This window comes from Gracilinanus agilis, chromosome 1 (genome assembly GCF_016433145.1).
Source record: "Gracilinanus agilis isolate LMUSP501 chromosome 1, AgileGrace, whole genome shotgun sequence".
Classification (NCBI taxonomy): Eukaryota; Metazoa; Chordata; class Mammalia; order Didelphimorphia; family Didelphidae; genus Gracilinanus; species Gracilinanus agilis.
In genome coordinates this window covers 717,019,677-717,033,786 of record NC_058130.1, presented here as the reverse complement: position 1 = coordinate 717,033,786, position 14,110 = coordinate 717,019,677, and the positions used below count along the sequence as shown (strand labels likewise).

Genomic DNA, 14,110 nt, shown 5'->3' with positions numbered 1-14,110 from the left:
TAAGTTCTGACAATTTGTGTTCTATGGTCCTAATAGGGAAAGCTAAGATATGTATACGAATTATTATGAGGTAGTAGGTTGGGATGTGTGAATAAGAAGTGTCTAAAGTATTACAGAAGCTCTAAGGAAAAAAAGAGAATCCTAAAAAGTTTTTTGGTAAGATGAGAAATACAAAGGATCAAGGAAGGCTTCTTGGAAGAGGAGGGTATGTGGGCTGGCTGGCAAAGTGTAAGTAAAATTAATATAGGCTGAAACAGGTGATGGTGGTGGTGGTGGTCTTGGTAATTCTACTCCAGCAAACAGGGATCTGGAGTTAGTGGGAAGGGCTTAGTCCTTGGAAGCTGGAGGTGGGAAGGGCTGGCTTTCAGGGTGCCAAAGCTATGAAGTAGAAGGGAAGAATTCCTGGTAAGTAGGGGAAAGGTCATGGCAGACCTCCTCTAGAGACTTTGAGCTTTGCCCACTCGGGACTGGAAAAGCACAAAACATTTAGATAACGGTCACCCCGCCCCCTCCAAACACACCTGGGAGGAGGGGCAGATTTGTCTGATTGGTCATTTCTCCTACCATTCACCCCAAACTCCCACCCCTACCAATTAGTCTCAAGGGGTGGGATTTCAGCTCGCTCTTGATGTTTTTTAGCCCTCACCAGAGTGGAAATGTCATAAAGTTGAGCCAGCTGGGGTTTGGGAAACAGTTGAGGGAAGGGATTCAATGTCTGGTGGTTCAAGAAGTTGCAATCCAAAATCTGGGGAAGGAAGAAGAAACCTGTCTTGAGCATCCCCTCATGAATAGGGACGTTGCCTCAGAAAAGGTGAGGAGGGGATGGGAGATTCTCCGGATTGGGGGAACGAGAGCATTTGAAAGTCCCGACTTCTCTGGGTCTCGGTTTTCACATCTGTATAATGAGGTGGGAAGACCACATGATCTCAAAGGATCCTTCGGGCTTCAGCTACAGTAATCTGAATTTGGATGGGGGTTCTTGTGTCACAGGTACAGAACAAAGGGGTCTTAGGCCTGTGTCAGAGCTGGGAAGAATTTAGGATACACAAATGTTAGAGTTGGGAGCCACTTCGGAACATGAGGCCCAGTGGGGGATTTAAAGATCTTCTATACCAGCCTCCTCCTTATTTCATAGATGAGGAAACTCAGGCTCAATGACTTGCTCGAAGTCAGACAAGTGAGTTTGTGGCGAGGGTCTGTCCATTCTTCCCTGATACTGTGCCCTCCCTGGCCACTGCTCTCCCAGTCTCTTGTTCCCTATGGCCAAAGCCCCTCTGTGGAAGCTCAGGACATACAGGTGGATGCCCACAATACTTGGCAAAATAAGCAATCAGGTCTGTGGAAAAGCCCAAGGGCTCTACCTATCTCCCCTGCCTTCATTCAGCAGGAGGGGAGAGAGATAGAGGCATAGAGACAAAAAGAGAGAGAACTGATGTTTCTATAGCCCTTTATACATTATTTCCTGAGTCCTACTACATTCTTGTAAAGAATATTTACAGGCATTAGCATCCTCATTTTACAAAAGGACCCTTGCCCATGATCACACCGTTTATTAAGAACTAGACATGCCCTTTCTGGTCCTAAGACCTGCACCTTGTTTACATGGCCCTCTCTGAGGGCAGGGGGAGCTACACTAATGCCCTTTTCCCTTTTAGTTCCAGATGGCCTCTTCCTGCCCCATGGGGTCCGTTGACAGCCTGGAGCTTCTAGATCTTCTCTTTGACCCACAGGATGGGGTCTTATGGCTTATGGAGCTAGGAGGTCCTGATTGTGCCCCTGCTAAGGACCAAGTGAGTTCCTACTCGTCCCACAACCCCTTGGACGATGTTCTCTCGGTTGAATCAGCAGCAGTCAGATCTCCTACCTCCCAAACAAAGGATTATACATTAATTTAGAATGAGAAGGAATCTCGGAGAGTTCTCAGTATCCTCCTGCCAAAGCCTCTCAGCAATTGTTCCATTCCTGACCAGAGTTCTTAGGCGTCAGGAGTGGAGTCTCTATTTTTAATCCTCTCAACTCTAAGCCCTCTTTACTTATCTTTGCTTTCTTCTTTGGTTCCTAGCAGACTCCACCGGCTCCAGAACCAGACAAATTCCTTAATTCTATCTTAGGATATGGGGACTCTAATCCCAGCTCTCCACTCTGGTCACCAGCTGCCAGTGACAGTGGGATCTCTGAGGACCTGCCCTCTGACCCCCAGGACAGCCCACAGTGCTTTCACACTGGGACCAGCCCAGATGGCCACCAAAAGGCTTCTCAACCTTCCTACTGTCATGCTGGCCACTTCCCTGGCCTGACTGGGCCTGAAAGGCCAAGAGCCCAAGTGCTAGAATCATCTGTGTCCATAGATCTGGGTGAGTGCTGGCACTGACCCAGGCCACTGTCCTTTATATCACCTTATCAGAATATATCCCTTCCCTACCTCCCTGCCCCCCCACCTCCACCCCAACCAGCCACACTTAGCCTGATATGTTTTTTTTTATTAAATTGAGAAGGATTAGGGACAGGGAATAGGGGATCCTAAAGTTAAACTCAAGGAAATCCATATTTGCAAAGGGAAGACAAAAAAAGACCTTAATGGGTAAGAGTAATTTGGATGTGTGAAGTTGGAAGTTATCTGGTTAGGAAAGAATGGGGTTCAAGGCAGTAATTGCCTGAGAACAAAATTCCAAGATGAAAGGGATCCCTAGGACTTGGTATGGTTAAGTTCCAAGTATCAGAAGGGCTTAGGGCCAGTAGGAGGAATAAAAGCCCTCACCTTTCCTTCCCAAAATTGGGTGAGTGAGCTCCAAGAGGGGATACCTGGGCCTGAGGGTGTTGGCATGACCAGGGCTGAAGAGACCTGTAGCAAATACCAGCCCTGAGAGATTTCTTCTCTTGTCCTATGTCCCTGGGGCAGAAATGTGGAGCCCAGGAGGCATCTTCCAGGATAGTCCAAAGCTGACAGGCTCACCTCCATCCTGTACCCTCACAGTCAAGGACCTGCTCCTATCCAGTAATGTGGACATGGTGAGCTCCTTCTTCACGACGCCCTGTTTGTATGTCATGTTCCTGAACTGCCCTCCACTTCCCCCTACATCCTTCGTCTCCCGGTAACTTCACACCTAGACCCCCCTCGTCCCATCCCTGAATTTGTTCCCATATTGGCCTAGCTGTCCTGGCTGTCACCCACAGCTAGGTTAGCCCCCCAGAGGTTCCTGCCCACATACAGGCTTCAATAAGACATAGAAAGTTAGAGATAGGAGGGACCTTAGAGATCAAGAGCTGGAAAGGGTATCGGAGTTTAGATACAACCCTCTCATTTGCTAGCTAGGGAGCCAAGGTCCAGAGAGTGATAAGCCAGGGTGGAGGAAGGAAAGATTTAAATCCAGGGTTCTTTCTATTATGACAAAGCTGACTCTTAGTTGATGAGACAACTGAGGCTCAGAAATGAAGGCTAAGGGGAGCTAGGTGGCTCGGTGGCTCGAGACAGGTTGTTAAATCTGGTTCAAATCTGACCTTGGACACTTCCTAGCTGGGAAAGCCACCTAATCCCAAAGGCCTAGCCCTTACCACTCTTCTGTTCTTGGATTCAATACTTAGTATCAATTCTAAGACAGAAGGGAAGGCTTAAAAAAAAAAGTGAAGGCTACACTTCAGGACCCCTCAGTGTCATAGGTGGGATCTGAACCCAGGTCTCCTGCCTCCTATGCCAGGGCTCTTTCTGCCATGCTCAGTCACTCCCTTTGACCCTGAACCTTTGGCCTCTCTGGCATTAAACCTATTTGCTCCCTCCCTCCTCCCCCTGGATCTCCTTTGCCAGCCTGGGCTCAACATAAGCAGCTTTGGGGGATGGTCCTGATCCATGACTATCCTCTCTGGGACTTTGGGTCTGCCTGTAGCAGCAGCAACAGCAGCAGCAGCAGGGATCTCCAGCTGTGCAGAGGCCAGGTGTTGGCCACAGCCAGGAACTGGTGCTGACTGAGGATGAGAAGAAGCTCCTTGCCAAAGAGGGCATCACTCTGCCCACCCAGCTGCCCCTTACCAAGGTGAGCCCCTTCTACCATCGAACTCTCTCTCAAAGAGGAAGTCATTCCCTGAGCCTCCTGTCTGGTCAGTTCCCCACCTTCATTTTTCAGAAGCTCTCCCAACCCCAGGGCCAGGCCCACCTCCCCACGAGACCCAGGGAGAACAATCTGCCTATCTGCCTAGCCCTTTAAAGTTTAAGAACAGATTTTCTTAGTTCTATGAGACGCTTGGCCTGAGCATCACTGCTCCCTTTGTAAGAGAGGAAGTGACCTGACCCAAGTCACATGGCTAGGAATTGTGGGACCTGGGATAGAAATCCAGGCTAGTCTCAGTCTACTGAATTAATTTCCCCAAATATTCCATTGCATGACATCTTAGACTTGGAGGACAACTTCGCAGATTATCTGTTTCTGAAGTAGATAGAACATTGGACATGGTGGAGTCATGGGCTCAGGAGGGTTTGGGACTCTACTGATACTCATTAGTCATGGGACCCTGAGCAAGTTGTTATGTTACCTCTAACAGCCTCATTTCTCTCATCTGTAAAATGGGTTTGGCATGATGGACCCTGCAAGGGAGTTACAAGAAAAATATCTAAACTTTTAGGAAGTACAGAAATGTGAGTTATTCTTCTATGATTTTGGGATTCTCCAAGGAAAATCAATGTGACGAACTGTCACACTGAGGAGTTAGGTGCTTAATGTATCCACTCTCAGGAGCACTGTTTAGAATAGGAAATAAATCTTTAAATGGTGGGATTTCAGGTGCCTGTGGAGGAGACAATTTGGTGAGTCTTCCAATTGCCTCTCACTACATACCAGTTAGGCCATCTCGTACTACCAGAGAGCCAATGGCTCCTCATAGGGAGGTGGCTAGCTATGGTCACTTTGGTTATACCCATGCCTTTGGAGGCCAGGGCAATAAGAAGGAGAGGTGGGGCTCTCAGCGCAAATGAGCAGACAGTACAGTGACTCTATACAAAGTTGTTCTCAGCTACAGAGAGAAAAATAATTGGTCTTGATATCAAAGGGCTAGGAAACTGGGATTTCATGGAAAGCACATGGAAGGCAGGGAAGCTGAGATTCTGAGGATCAGGAGAATTTGGCTGTCAGGACCACAGACTGTCCACTTGATTCTACCGAGTCTTGTCTGGCAGTATGAAGAACGAGTGCTCAAGAAGATCCGAAGGAAAATAAGAAACAAGCAGTCAGCACAAGAAAGCCGGAAAAAGAAGAAGGAATACATTGATGGGCTGGAGAACCGGTAATGAACTTCCCTGACATCTGTTTCATGCTAGGAGTAAATTCATCTCTCATGATGATGAGAGGGCATGCCAGGCATTGGTGCTTCCATCTGACAGATGGAAACTGAAGCCCAGGAAGGGGAAGGGGCTTGACCATAATCATATAACAATGAATGAGAAGCACAACTACTTGTTTTGGGAAAGACCTTAGAATTTGTCCAGTGCAACACTTTCATTTGACAGATGGGGAAGCTGAGGCCCAAAAAAGGTAGGTGATTTGTTCAAAACCACAAAGCATGTCAGTGGCAGAACCAGGACAAGAACCAAGGTCCTGTGACTTATGGTCCTGGGTTTCATTCAACCACAATAGGACCTGTCTCTGTGTTCCCATGACCTCTCTTTCATTCACCTTAATTTCCAAGGAAGCCTGAGCCAACCAAGGCAACATATCCTTGGGAGGAAGCTAGAAAGAAGCAAGAGATGGGAGGAAGATTAGCTGAAGGAACTGGGGTGGTTAGGCTAGAGAAGAGCAGATTTCGAGAACATCATCATCTTTCTCCTGTACCCTCCCTGGCCTTCAAGGCTCTTTCTAGGATAGTCTTCTCTCTGCACCCTCTCTTGGAAGTCATGAGCTGAATATTCAGATGACTCACAGATCTATATATTCAGCCCTAATCTTTCTCCTGAGCTCTAGTCTCATATCATCAAACAGATATCTCTATTTGGATGTTTCATAGGCATCTCAAACTCAATATGTCTAAGACATATTTCATTAGCTTCCTTCTGAATTTCCTATCAGTTGCCACATCTAATTAATTCTCCTTCCATGTCTCTTACATCCATATCCTTCTCTCAACTGACAGTGCCAACTCTGGTTCTGACCCTCATTACCTATGATCTGACCTTTTGCAGTAATCTCCTAATTGGTCTCCCTGTCTCAAATTTCTTGAATCCAGCCTTTGCACTGCTGCCAAAGTGATGTTCTAAAGCCCAGGTCTGACTATATCACTCCACTACTCAGAAAACTCAAATGGCTTCCTATTACTTCCAGAACTAAATACAAACTTTTCCATCTGGCATTTAAAACTCTCCATTACCATGCTCTTTCCCATTTTCTAGTTTCTTAGACTTTACTCCCCTCCATGTATTTTAACCTGATGATGTTACCAGAAGCTTTGATGCCTCCTCATTGCTCTTAGGATAAAACACAACCCCCCCCCCCCCAGCTTGACACTTAAAGCTCTTTACCATCTGGATCCAGCCTCCCTTTAGGACTTATTTCATTTTGTTCCCTTTCATATATTATATGTTCCCCATCCCCACTGGCATATTTTGCTGTCCTCTAAACTCGGCATTCTGCTGCCCCAATTCATGCTTTTTCACTGGCTTTCTTCTATGCCTAGAATGAAACTTCTTTCTCAAGTTTCTCCCTGTTAAAATTATTAGCTTTCTTCAAAGCAATACTGGAGACTGCCTTCCCCTTGAAGCTCTTTCTCATCCCCCTATGGGTTAGTTCGTGCTGTCTCCTCTCCCCAGCCCCTCTCCTCCCCTATTCCCCTCCTCCTCCTCTCTCTGACTCTTTGCCTCTCTCCAAGCCATCTTGTAGGGCTTCTAGTGGTTGGCATAAGTATTTGAAATGGGGAAGAGGGATGAGACTCCTTTTGTGTGGCACCAAGGAATAGATTTTATCTTTGATGTCCTATATCTTGGCCAAATCATTTCAATGCTCTGAGCCTCAATTTTCTCATTTATAAAATGAAAGGGTTAGACTAAATGCTCTTATAGGGACCTTCGAGTCTCAAAGAAGATGGGATGCCTCTGAAGTAATGCACCACAGATCACTGGGAAGGCTTCTGAAGATAGAGGAATCACTGGGGATTTTGTAGAAGGACCCCTGCCCAGGTGTGGGTTACAATAGCTGCCCTGAGCATTCCTTTTGGATGTGAAGTAAGAGTGGGAAAGACTTCATCTCTTCCCATGTTTCATTACCTGGCAATTAAGCTGAAGTGTCTTGGGCTTATCTCTCCAGGGGTTGGGGTTGAGTGACACCTTCCACTCCCTGTTCTTGTAGCATGTCGGAATGCACAGCTGAGAATCAGGAGCTCCAGAGGAAAGTCTTGCACTTGGAGAAACAAAATCTGTAAGTCTGAACATTCTCTCCCCTCATACCACCAGATGAAGGGAGGGGAGGTGGGATCAATCTAGTCTAATCAGCCCCAGAGACCCTAAATGAGCAAGTACCAAGCTCACTCTTACTCTTCGATGGATGGACTAAGTTCAAACTCTTCAGCTTGGCATTGGAGTCCTTCACAGCCACTACTCTAGCCTCAATTTCCCTCTACAATCCTGTTCTCTAGCACCAACACTAGCCCCTCTACCCCAGCCAATTCAGGTTCTCATTTGCATCCACTAAGCTTATTCCTGTTCCCTCTCCTCAAGAACACCCTCCTTCCTCTCTGCTCAGAGTTCAGTTCAAGTTCTGTTTTGCCCAGAAAATCTTCCCAGATCCCTCCCCTTATTCCCACAACTTTTGCCCTCATTGAGCTCTTCTCTGATCACCAACAGAATTTATCTACCCTTCATTTGGCATGGAGAACATCTAATCATGGGACAACTCATCCTTGTCTGGAACTCTTTTTTATCCTACTTCTTTTAAATGTTTTGTGTATTGTCTCCCCACCTACATTGTAAAGTCTTTGGCTGGGCCTGGGCTGGCTCCTTTACTATCCCCCTAGGAGAAGGGGGAAATCAGTAAAAAGACCAGTGAACTAATGGCTCCCTCCAGAGCTTCAAATGCAATTCAAAGAGCTGTCTGAAACTTCCTATACAGTCAAAACTGTGGGAGATCAAAGAAATTGAGGGTTGTCTGGAAGCTAGCCCCTGCCTCTGAGGACTTAAGAGTCTGGCTGGTGAGAAAAGACTTACCCATCCTATAAAACAAGAAGATTACAGCTCACATTTACAACCCACTGGATGTCTGTTGTCCTAGGACTAGGCTAGCTGACCTTAGAGAGGCTCTTCACCACAAGGTTGGCTATCAGATGATAAAATGTTCAATTGATAGTGACTCATGCTCTAATAAGAAAAGGTTGCAATCTGTGTTTGTGGGAGGAACCTCTATATAAATAGAATCATGGACATTCGATGACAGATAAATATGCCACCATAGTTTGGAAGCAAGAGACCATGAAGGTCAGATTCTATGTCCATCTTTGTCACCTCTTTCACCGGTGTCTGTTCTTCTCTTTGGGCCTTGGTTTCTCTTTCTGCAAAGTGAGGGATGGTAGGATTTAGATTTGATTTCTAAGAGCCCTTCAGTCCAAAATGTCTATGAGAGTTTTTGTGAGATTCAGGTCTTAAAGAGGGACTTTGTGCTTTTTTAATGATAGCCCAATAAGGTATTTTACATAAAGAAATCGAGTTTCAAAGAGAATGACTTGCTCAAGGTCACACAACTTGAAAAGACTGGAGCTGAGACTTGAATTCAGGACTCCTGTATGTAATAGCAGTACTTTTTTCCATTATATAATACAATACCATGGAATTAAGTCAAGACTGAAGGAACTCAGGAGAGATATAGAGGTTGGGTGGAGGAGGATGGAAGGTGGCTTGGGAAGATTTCTTGGAGGAAACAGGGATTGAACTGGCCCCTGAAGGATGGGATTGGTCTAAAAAAGAGAGGGGCATTTCCTAGCTGTGTGACCCTGAGAAAGTCACTTAACTTCAACTGCCTAGCCCTAGCTGCTCTTCTGCATTGGAACCAAAACTTAATATTGATTCTAAGATAGAAGGTAAGGGCTTTTAAAAAACCACAAAAGACAGGGTAGTGGTACAATTTTGGAGAGGTGGGGAAGGCAACTGATAAAAGTATAGGAGGGCAAAAATGAAAACTGCATAGTTTGAGATGCCTAAGTCTGACCTGACTTGACCAGGTTTTTCCTTGTACTCCCTAGATCTCTCATAGAGCAGCTGAAGAAACTCCAGGCCCTCATGGTACATTCTACAAGCAAATCGGCCCAGACAGGCACCTGTATAGCAGTATGTTCTCTCCTCCTAAACTTTTTTTTGTTACTTCTTCCTGGGGCCTCTAACCTGAGTGATAGAAATAAGAGAAAGTTGACACCTAACTGATTGGTGCCTGCAAGGAGTCAAAGTCAGAGAAAGAAGTGGGCAGAGCCTTTCTATTTCAGACTTCAAGTCTCGGCCCCCAATTCCATCCAACAAACATTTATTAAATTGCCTCCTATGTGCAGGCACTTTGTTAAGTGTTGGGGATACAAAGACAAAAAGAAAAACCATCTTTGACTTCAAGGTACTTAAATTCTACCTTAAAGGGCAGAAAAATAATTCCCATAGCACTTTACAGGCCCATTTGAGACTCTCCAACTCAGAATGAAGAAAGTGGAGGAGAGATCTGATTAACCACTTCTGAAGTCATAAGTCAGAGATAAGAATTAGAGATCACAGAAAATAAAATGCCAGAGCTAGAAGGAACTTTAGAACATAAGAATGTCAAAGCTGGAAGCCATCTTAGAAAACAGAATGTCAGAGTTGGAAAGGACTTTAGAAACTGGGATGCCAATGCTGGGACCATAGAGGTCATCAATTCAATTCAACAAGCATTTACAGGTGCCTAGAATGTGCCATGCACACATAGTGTTAAGCACTGGGGATATAAAGAAAAAAATGAGCCATCTGTTTTCAAGATGGCACAGGGATGTTGGATATGGAGTCAACAAGACCAGAATTTAAATCCTTCCTCAAGCTATGTGACCTTGGGCAGGACATTAACCTCTGTTTGACCTAGCTTTCACATCTGTAAAATGGGGATAATAGCCCTTACCTTGCAGAATTGTTGTGAGGATCAGATGAGATAACAGGTAAATTGCTTTAGACTGTACAGTACAAAAGTACTGTACAAATGCTACCTATTATTATTGCTTCAAAGGAGTTTCCATTTTACTGTGACCTTGAGATACATACATCATATCTGGGGAGAACATAGAATGTCAGGTCTCAAAGGGTCCTTAAAGTATAAACTAGAACAGTGCCTTTCGCATAGAAAGCACTGATGTTTGCTGAATTGAATTTCATATAGTCAGAGCTAGAAAAGGCCTTAGAGATAATCTACTTATCATTTTGAAGAGGAAGAGTCTATATGTGGACTTGCTTGCCCAAGGCCATAGAGGGTACTGATGGCACAGAGCCAACAAGTCTCTTGACTCCAAGTCCAGAGCTCTTTCCACTTCACAGATCAGATGTGGAATTAGAGACCAGGAACTGGGGAAAGGAGAGAGATAAGAGAAATGACCTCCCCCATCAGCCCTTCCTTCCTCTCCTTTGCAAAGAAGCTTACCTTCCAGCCCTGACATTGCCATTACATAGCTGACCATCAGGAAAGGGAGGGCTGAGGTTTCCCAGTTTGGCAGTCAGTTCTAAAGCCCTGGGATGGGAGCTAGGGGAGTCTTGGTACCTGTGACCCTTGTTCTTCCCACCCCAGGTCCTGCTGCTGTCCTTTGCCCTAATCATCTTTCCTTCCATCAGTCCCTTCGCCCCCAACAAAACTGAGGCACCTGGAGACTTTGTGCCAGTCAGAGGTAGGTTCTATCCCCAATCCCTGTCTCCTTATGGAGTTGCCAATGGATCTCTCTTTTCCCTCCCTGATTTCCCTTTGAGTCCTTGGGGGCCCCTCTTACATGATCCTATCAACAGTGAGGATAGGTAGAAGCTAATTAGGGCTAAAGGGCTATTTTTTTTTAACTACACAGATTAGGATTTAGAAATTATTTTAAGAGATCATTTAGTTCAACTCATTTGACAGATGAAGAAACTGAGAATTTAAGTGGCTTTCCTAATTGAAGGGGAGGGAAGTGGAAGGGAATAAGCACTTATAGAGCAGTTACTATGTATCAGGCACTGTGCTAAATGATTTATAAATACTATCTCATTGGATCCTCACAACAATCCTGGGAGGTAGGTGAAGTTATTCCTATTTTATAACTGAAGAAACTGAGGCAGACAAAGGTCAAGTGACTTGTCTGAGTCATAAAGCTAGACAATGTCTGAAGCTGGATTTGAACTCAGCTTTTCTTGACTCCAGCATTTTCTCCACTGTCCCACCAAGCTGCCTCAATACTAAATAGTAAAAAGTATTTGGGGAAAAAATACTCTACATTTCTTAATGGACATCAAGTATCTTGCAAACCATAATCTCACAGCAACTCTGAGAAGACAGTATTAGCTCTATTTTACAGATGAGCAAACTGACGCTCATCAAAGTTAAGTGACTTGCTCAAGGTTGAGGGAGGGAGCTAGGATTCCAAAACAGAGATTTGCTGACAAGCTCCAATGATCCTTCCTCTACTCGAAGTTACCTAAGCAGGTACCAAAGCGATGGCTTAGGTAGCTGATGTGTAAGCTGAGGCCCTGTAGCTCCGAAGCCAGTGGCCTTTCCATCCTCTAAGTTGCTTTCAATGCAACAGTAATCTATGCTTTCATCTAAGCAGGTACATGGTCCACCAATCTGTATGTATGCACAATATGTATCTTTCCACCCCTTTGGACAAAAAACTCTCCAGCTGGTAGCCTACCCTCAGGTTGGGAGCCTCTCTCCACAGGGTAATACTTTTTAAAAAATGTATAAACATCTGCATATAAGTATACATACATGCACATCTGTAACAGGTCACATAAGGCCGGTGGGGACATATATCACAACATGCTTTACACAAAAACACAACAAAAAAGTTAGTTCCCTGCCTGACTGTAGCTGCCAAAGCTTGCCCTTCTCGCCCTAATTTCTGAGGCCCTGGGTCACCTCCACTCCTCAGCGAGGCACTGGAAGTCTGTAATGGAGAACTAACAGTCTATACTGAGAGTTCCCTACTCTGATGAACTCAGAGGTAGAAGTCAAAATATAAGAAGCAGGTCCTGATCCGCTTATGTGGCCAGGGCCCTTTTTCTCAGCCCTGCCAGAGAGGAGTATAAGTTTTATTGGCCCTAAAGGGTTGGCAGCAGAGCCAGGAGAGGCATCTGAGGCTTTGCCCTGGCTGGCTGGCTGGCTTGCTCCTAGGGGGCCTCCACAACCCCACTTCCAACGCTTTCCTGACCTGTCCTCTCTCTCCCTCGCTCCAGTGTTCTCCAGGTCGCTGCATGCTGATGCCGCCTCTAGAGTGTTCCATGCTCCAGTCCCAGGAGGGGAGGAGCTAGGTCCCCGAGCCCCAAGCCGCTGGAGCCGCTATCCCCAGGAGGCTGGTGGCCCAGGGCCTCTGTCCGAGGTCACTCCGGGCAACCGGACTCCAGCAGAGGCACCAGAGGCTATGTCTGTGGCGCTACCGGCCAGGGTCGAGATGGGCCATACCAAGGCTGGAGGGCTGCTGGAGGCCGAGGAGGAGCTTTGAGATGGGCACCCCCAGGAGACCCCCCGCTCCAAGCAGAGGCCAGGCAGTATCATTCCCGTGGTGCTGTGGGGGAGTTTAAAATGGGCTGCAAGAGGAATGGTCCATTATAGGTCAGGTCCCTGCATCCTGCATCAGTCTCCTACATCCTGCCAGGGCTGGACCCAGGCCAAAGAGTGACGTGGTCACCCCCAATCCTCCATCTCCTCTGCTTCAGACTGAGAGGAAGCTACTAGACAGAGACCAAAACATAGACAGACTTGCAGAGGATGTCAGAAATGGAAGGTGCCTTAAAGACCAGATCAGTTCCCTGACTCTGCATATGAGAAAACTGATGCCCAAAGGTGAGGAAGGAACTTGCTTAAGTTCATCCAGAGAATCTGGGATCTGTCCAAGTCTAGGACTAGGTCTTCTGAGTCCCAGCCCTGGCCCCTTTCTACAGACATATATTGCCAACCCCAGGAACAAATCAGTCTGCATGACTAGGCTAAGATATGTATCCTGGCATCCCAGAAAAAGATAATTCCAGAGCCCCCAGAAGTACGTGGAAGAAATCTTGAACCTTGGGGGCTATCCCCATCTCCCAAGTTCAGCCTTTCAGGAAATCCTATAGGTTCTACCCCTGAAGCCTTGGGGATGTTTTCTCTCTTCTCCCAATTCCCTGGAGGTAGGATTTTTGTAAACAGAAGTAATTCCTTAATAAAGTATTTTGGCAGAAAGTGGCTGGAATGTTTCTGGTTTTGGGGAGAAATGAGTGAGGTATAGCAAATGAACTATAGATGGAATCTCAAGCCAGGGCTGTTATTGGAGGAAGGGTCCTGCAGATCTGAGGCAAAATCTCACCCTTTTCCTACAACCCCAACAGGGCTTGCTTGGCTGTGGCAACACCTCAGAAGCCTGGGCCTGTCTGGCCATTTTGGTATGTTCTCATCCCCATCTCCTCTGGGGAACCCCACTCTCCTCACCTGTCACAGGCAATGTGTAGAGAGGAGACACTGCCACAGCAGGAATACCATTCTGAGAATAGAGAGAATGTTTCAGGACCTTGGAGAGCAGCACTGCTGCTGGCTAAGCATGAAATTTGGATTCAGATTCCCTTTTATCAAACTGGAAATTGAGGGTTTGTTGACTCTTAATTCTCAAATTCTGAAGTGACAGTCCTGAGAAGTTAGATTACTTTCTCCACATCACACATTTGTAACTAAAAGAATTTTTAAGTTGGGACCAGATTTAAATCCTATGATCTTAAGTCAATGTAGGTGAGGAAAGAACAAGCCTGCCAGGACTACAGTCCAAAAGGGAAGAAGGATCTTATGATTTTAGAGGAGAAAAAGAAAACCAAAGGTCACAGAGCCTGAATGTGAAGTCAAATCCCCCTAACAACAGTCCTAATGCTCTTCACTCCAGAGTTCAGCTGGCTCCAGTCTCTCCCTCTTCCAATTCAAATGCCCTCCCCTTTCTT

At 46.0% G+C, this 14,110-nt stretch overlaps 1 protein-coding gene across 4 annotated transcripts; it reads left to right on the top strand.

Annotated features, from left to right (window-relative positions):
* The first annotated feature begins 683 nt into the window (after positions 1-683).
* On the top strand, positions 684-13,367 carry CREB3L3 (cAMP responsive element binding protein 3 like 3). 4 transcript variants are annotated; one of them, XM_044671127.1, is made up of 10 exons: positions 684-811; positions 1,656-1,790; positions 2,063-2,354; positions 2,900-3,009; positions 3,888-4,028; positions 5,165-5,271; positions 7,323-7,391; positions 9,205-9,289; positions 10,752-10,848; positions 12,386-13,367. In XM_044671127.1, the coding sequence occupies exons 1-10, from the start codon at positions 785-787 to the stop codon at positions 12,649-12,651; spliced, it is 1,329 nt and encodes a 442-aa protein (XP_044527062.1). In that variant the 5' UTR covers positions 684-784; the 3' UTR covers positions 12,652-13,367. The 4 variants fall into 4 exon arrangements, with proteins under 4 accessions (XP_044527062.1, XP_044527088.1, XP_044527079.1 ...); XM_044671153.1 differs by having other exon boundaries at positions 710-811; positions 3,885-4,028; XM_044671144.1 differs by having other exon boundaries at positions 711-811; positions 2,066-2,354; positions 3,882-4,028.
* Positions 13,368-14,110: the final 743 nt, after the last annotated feature.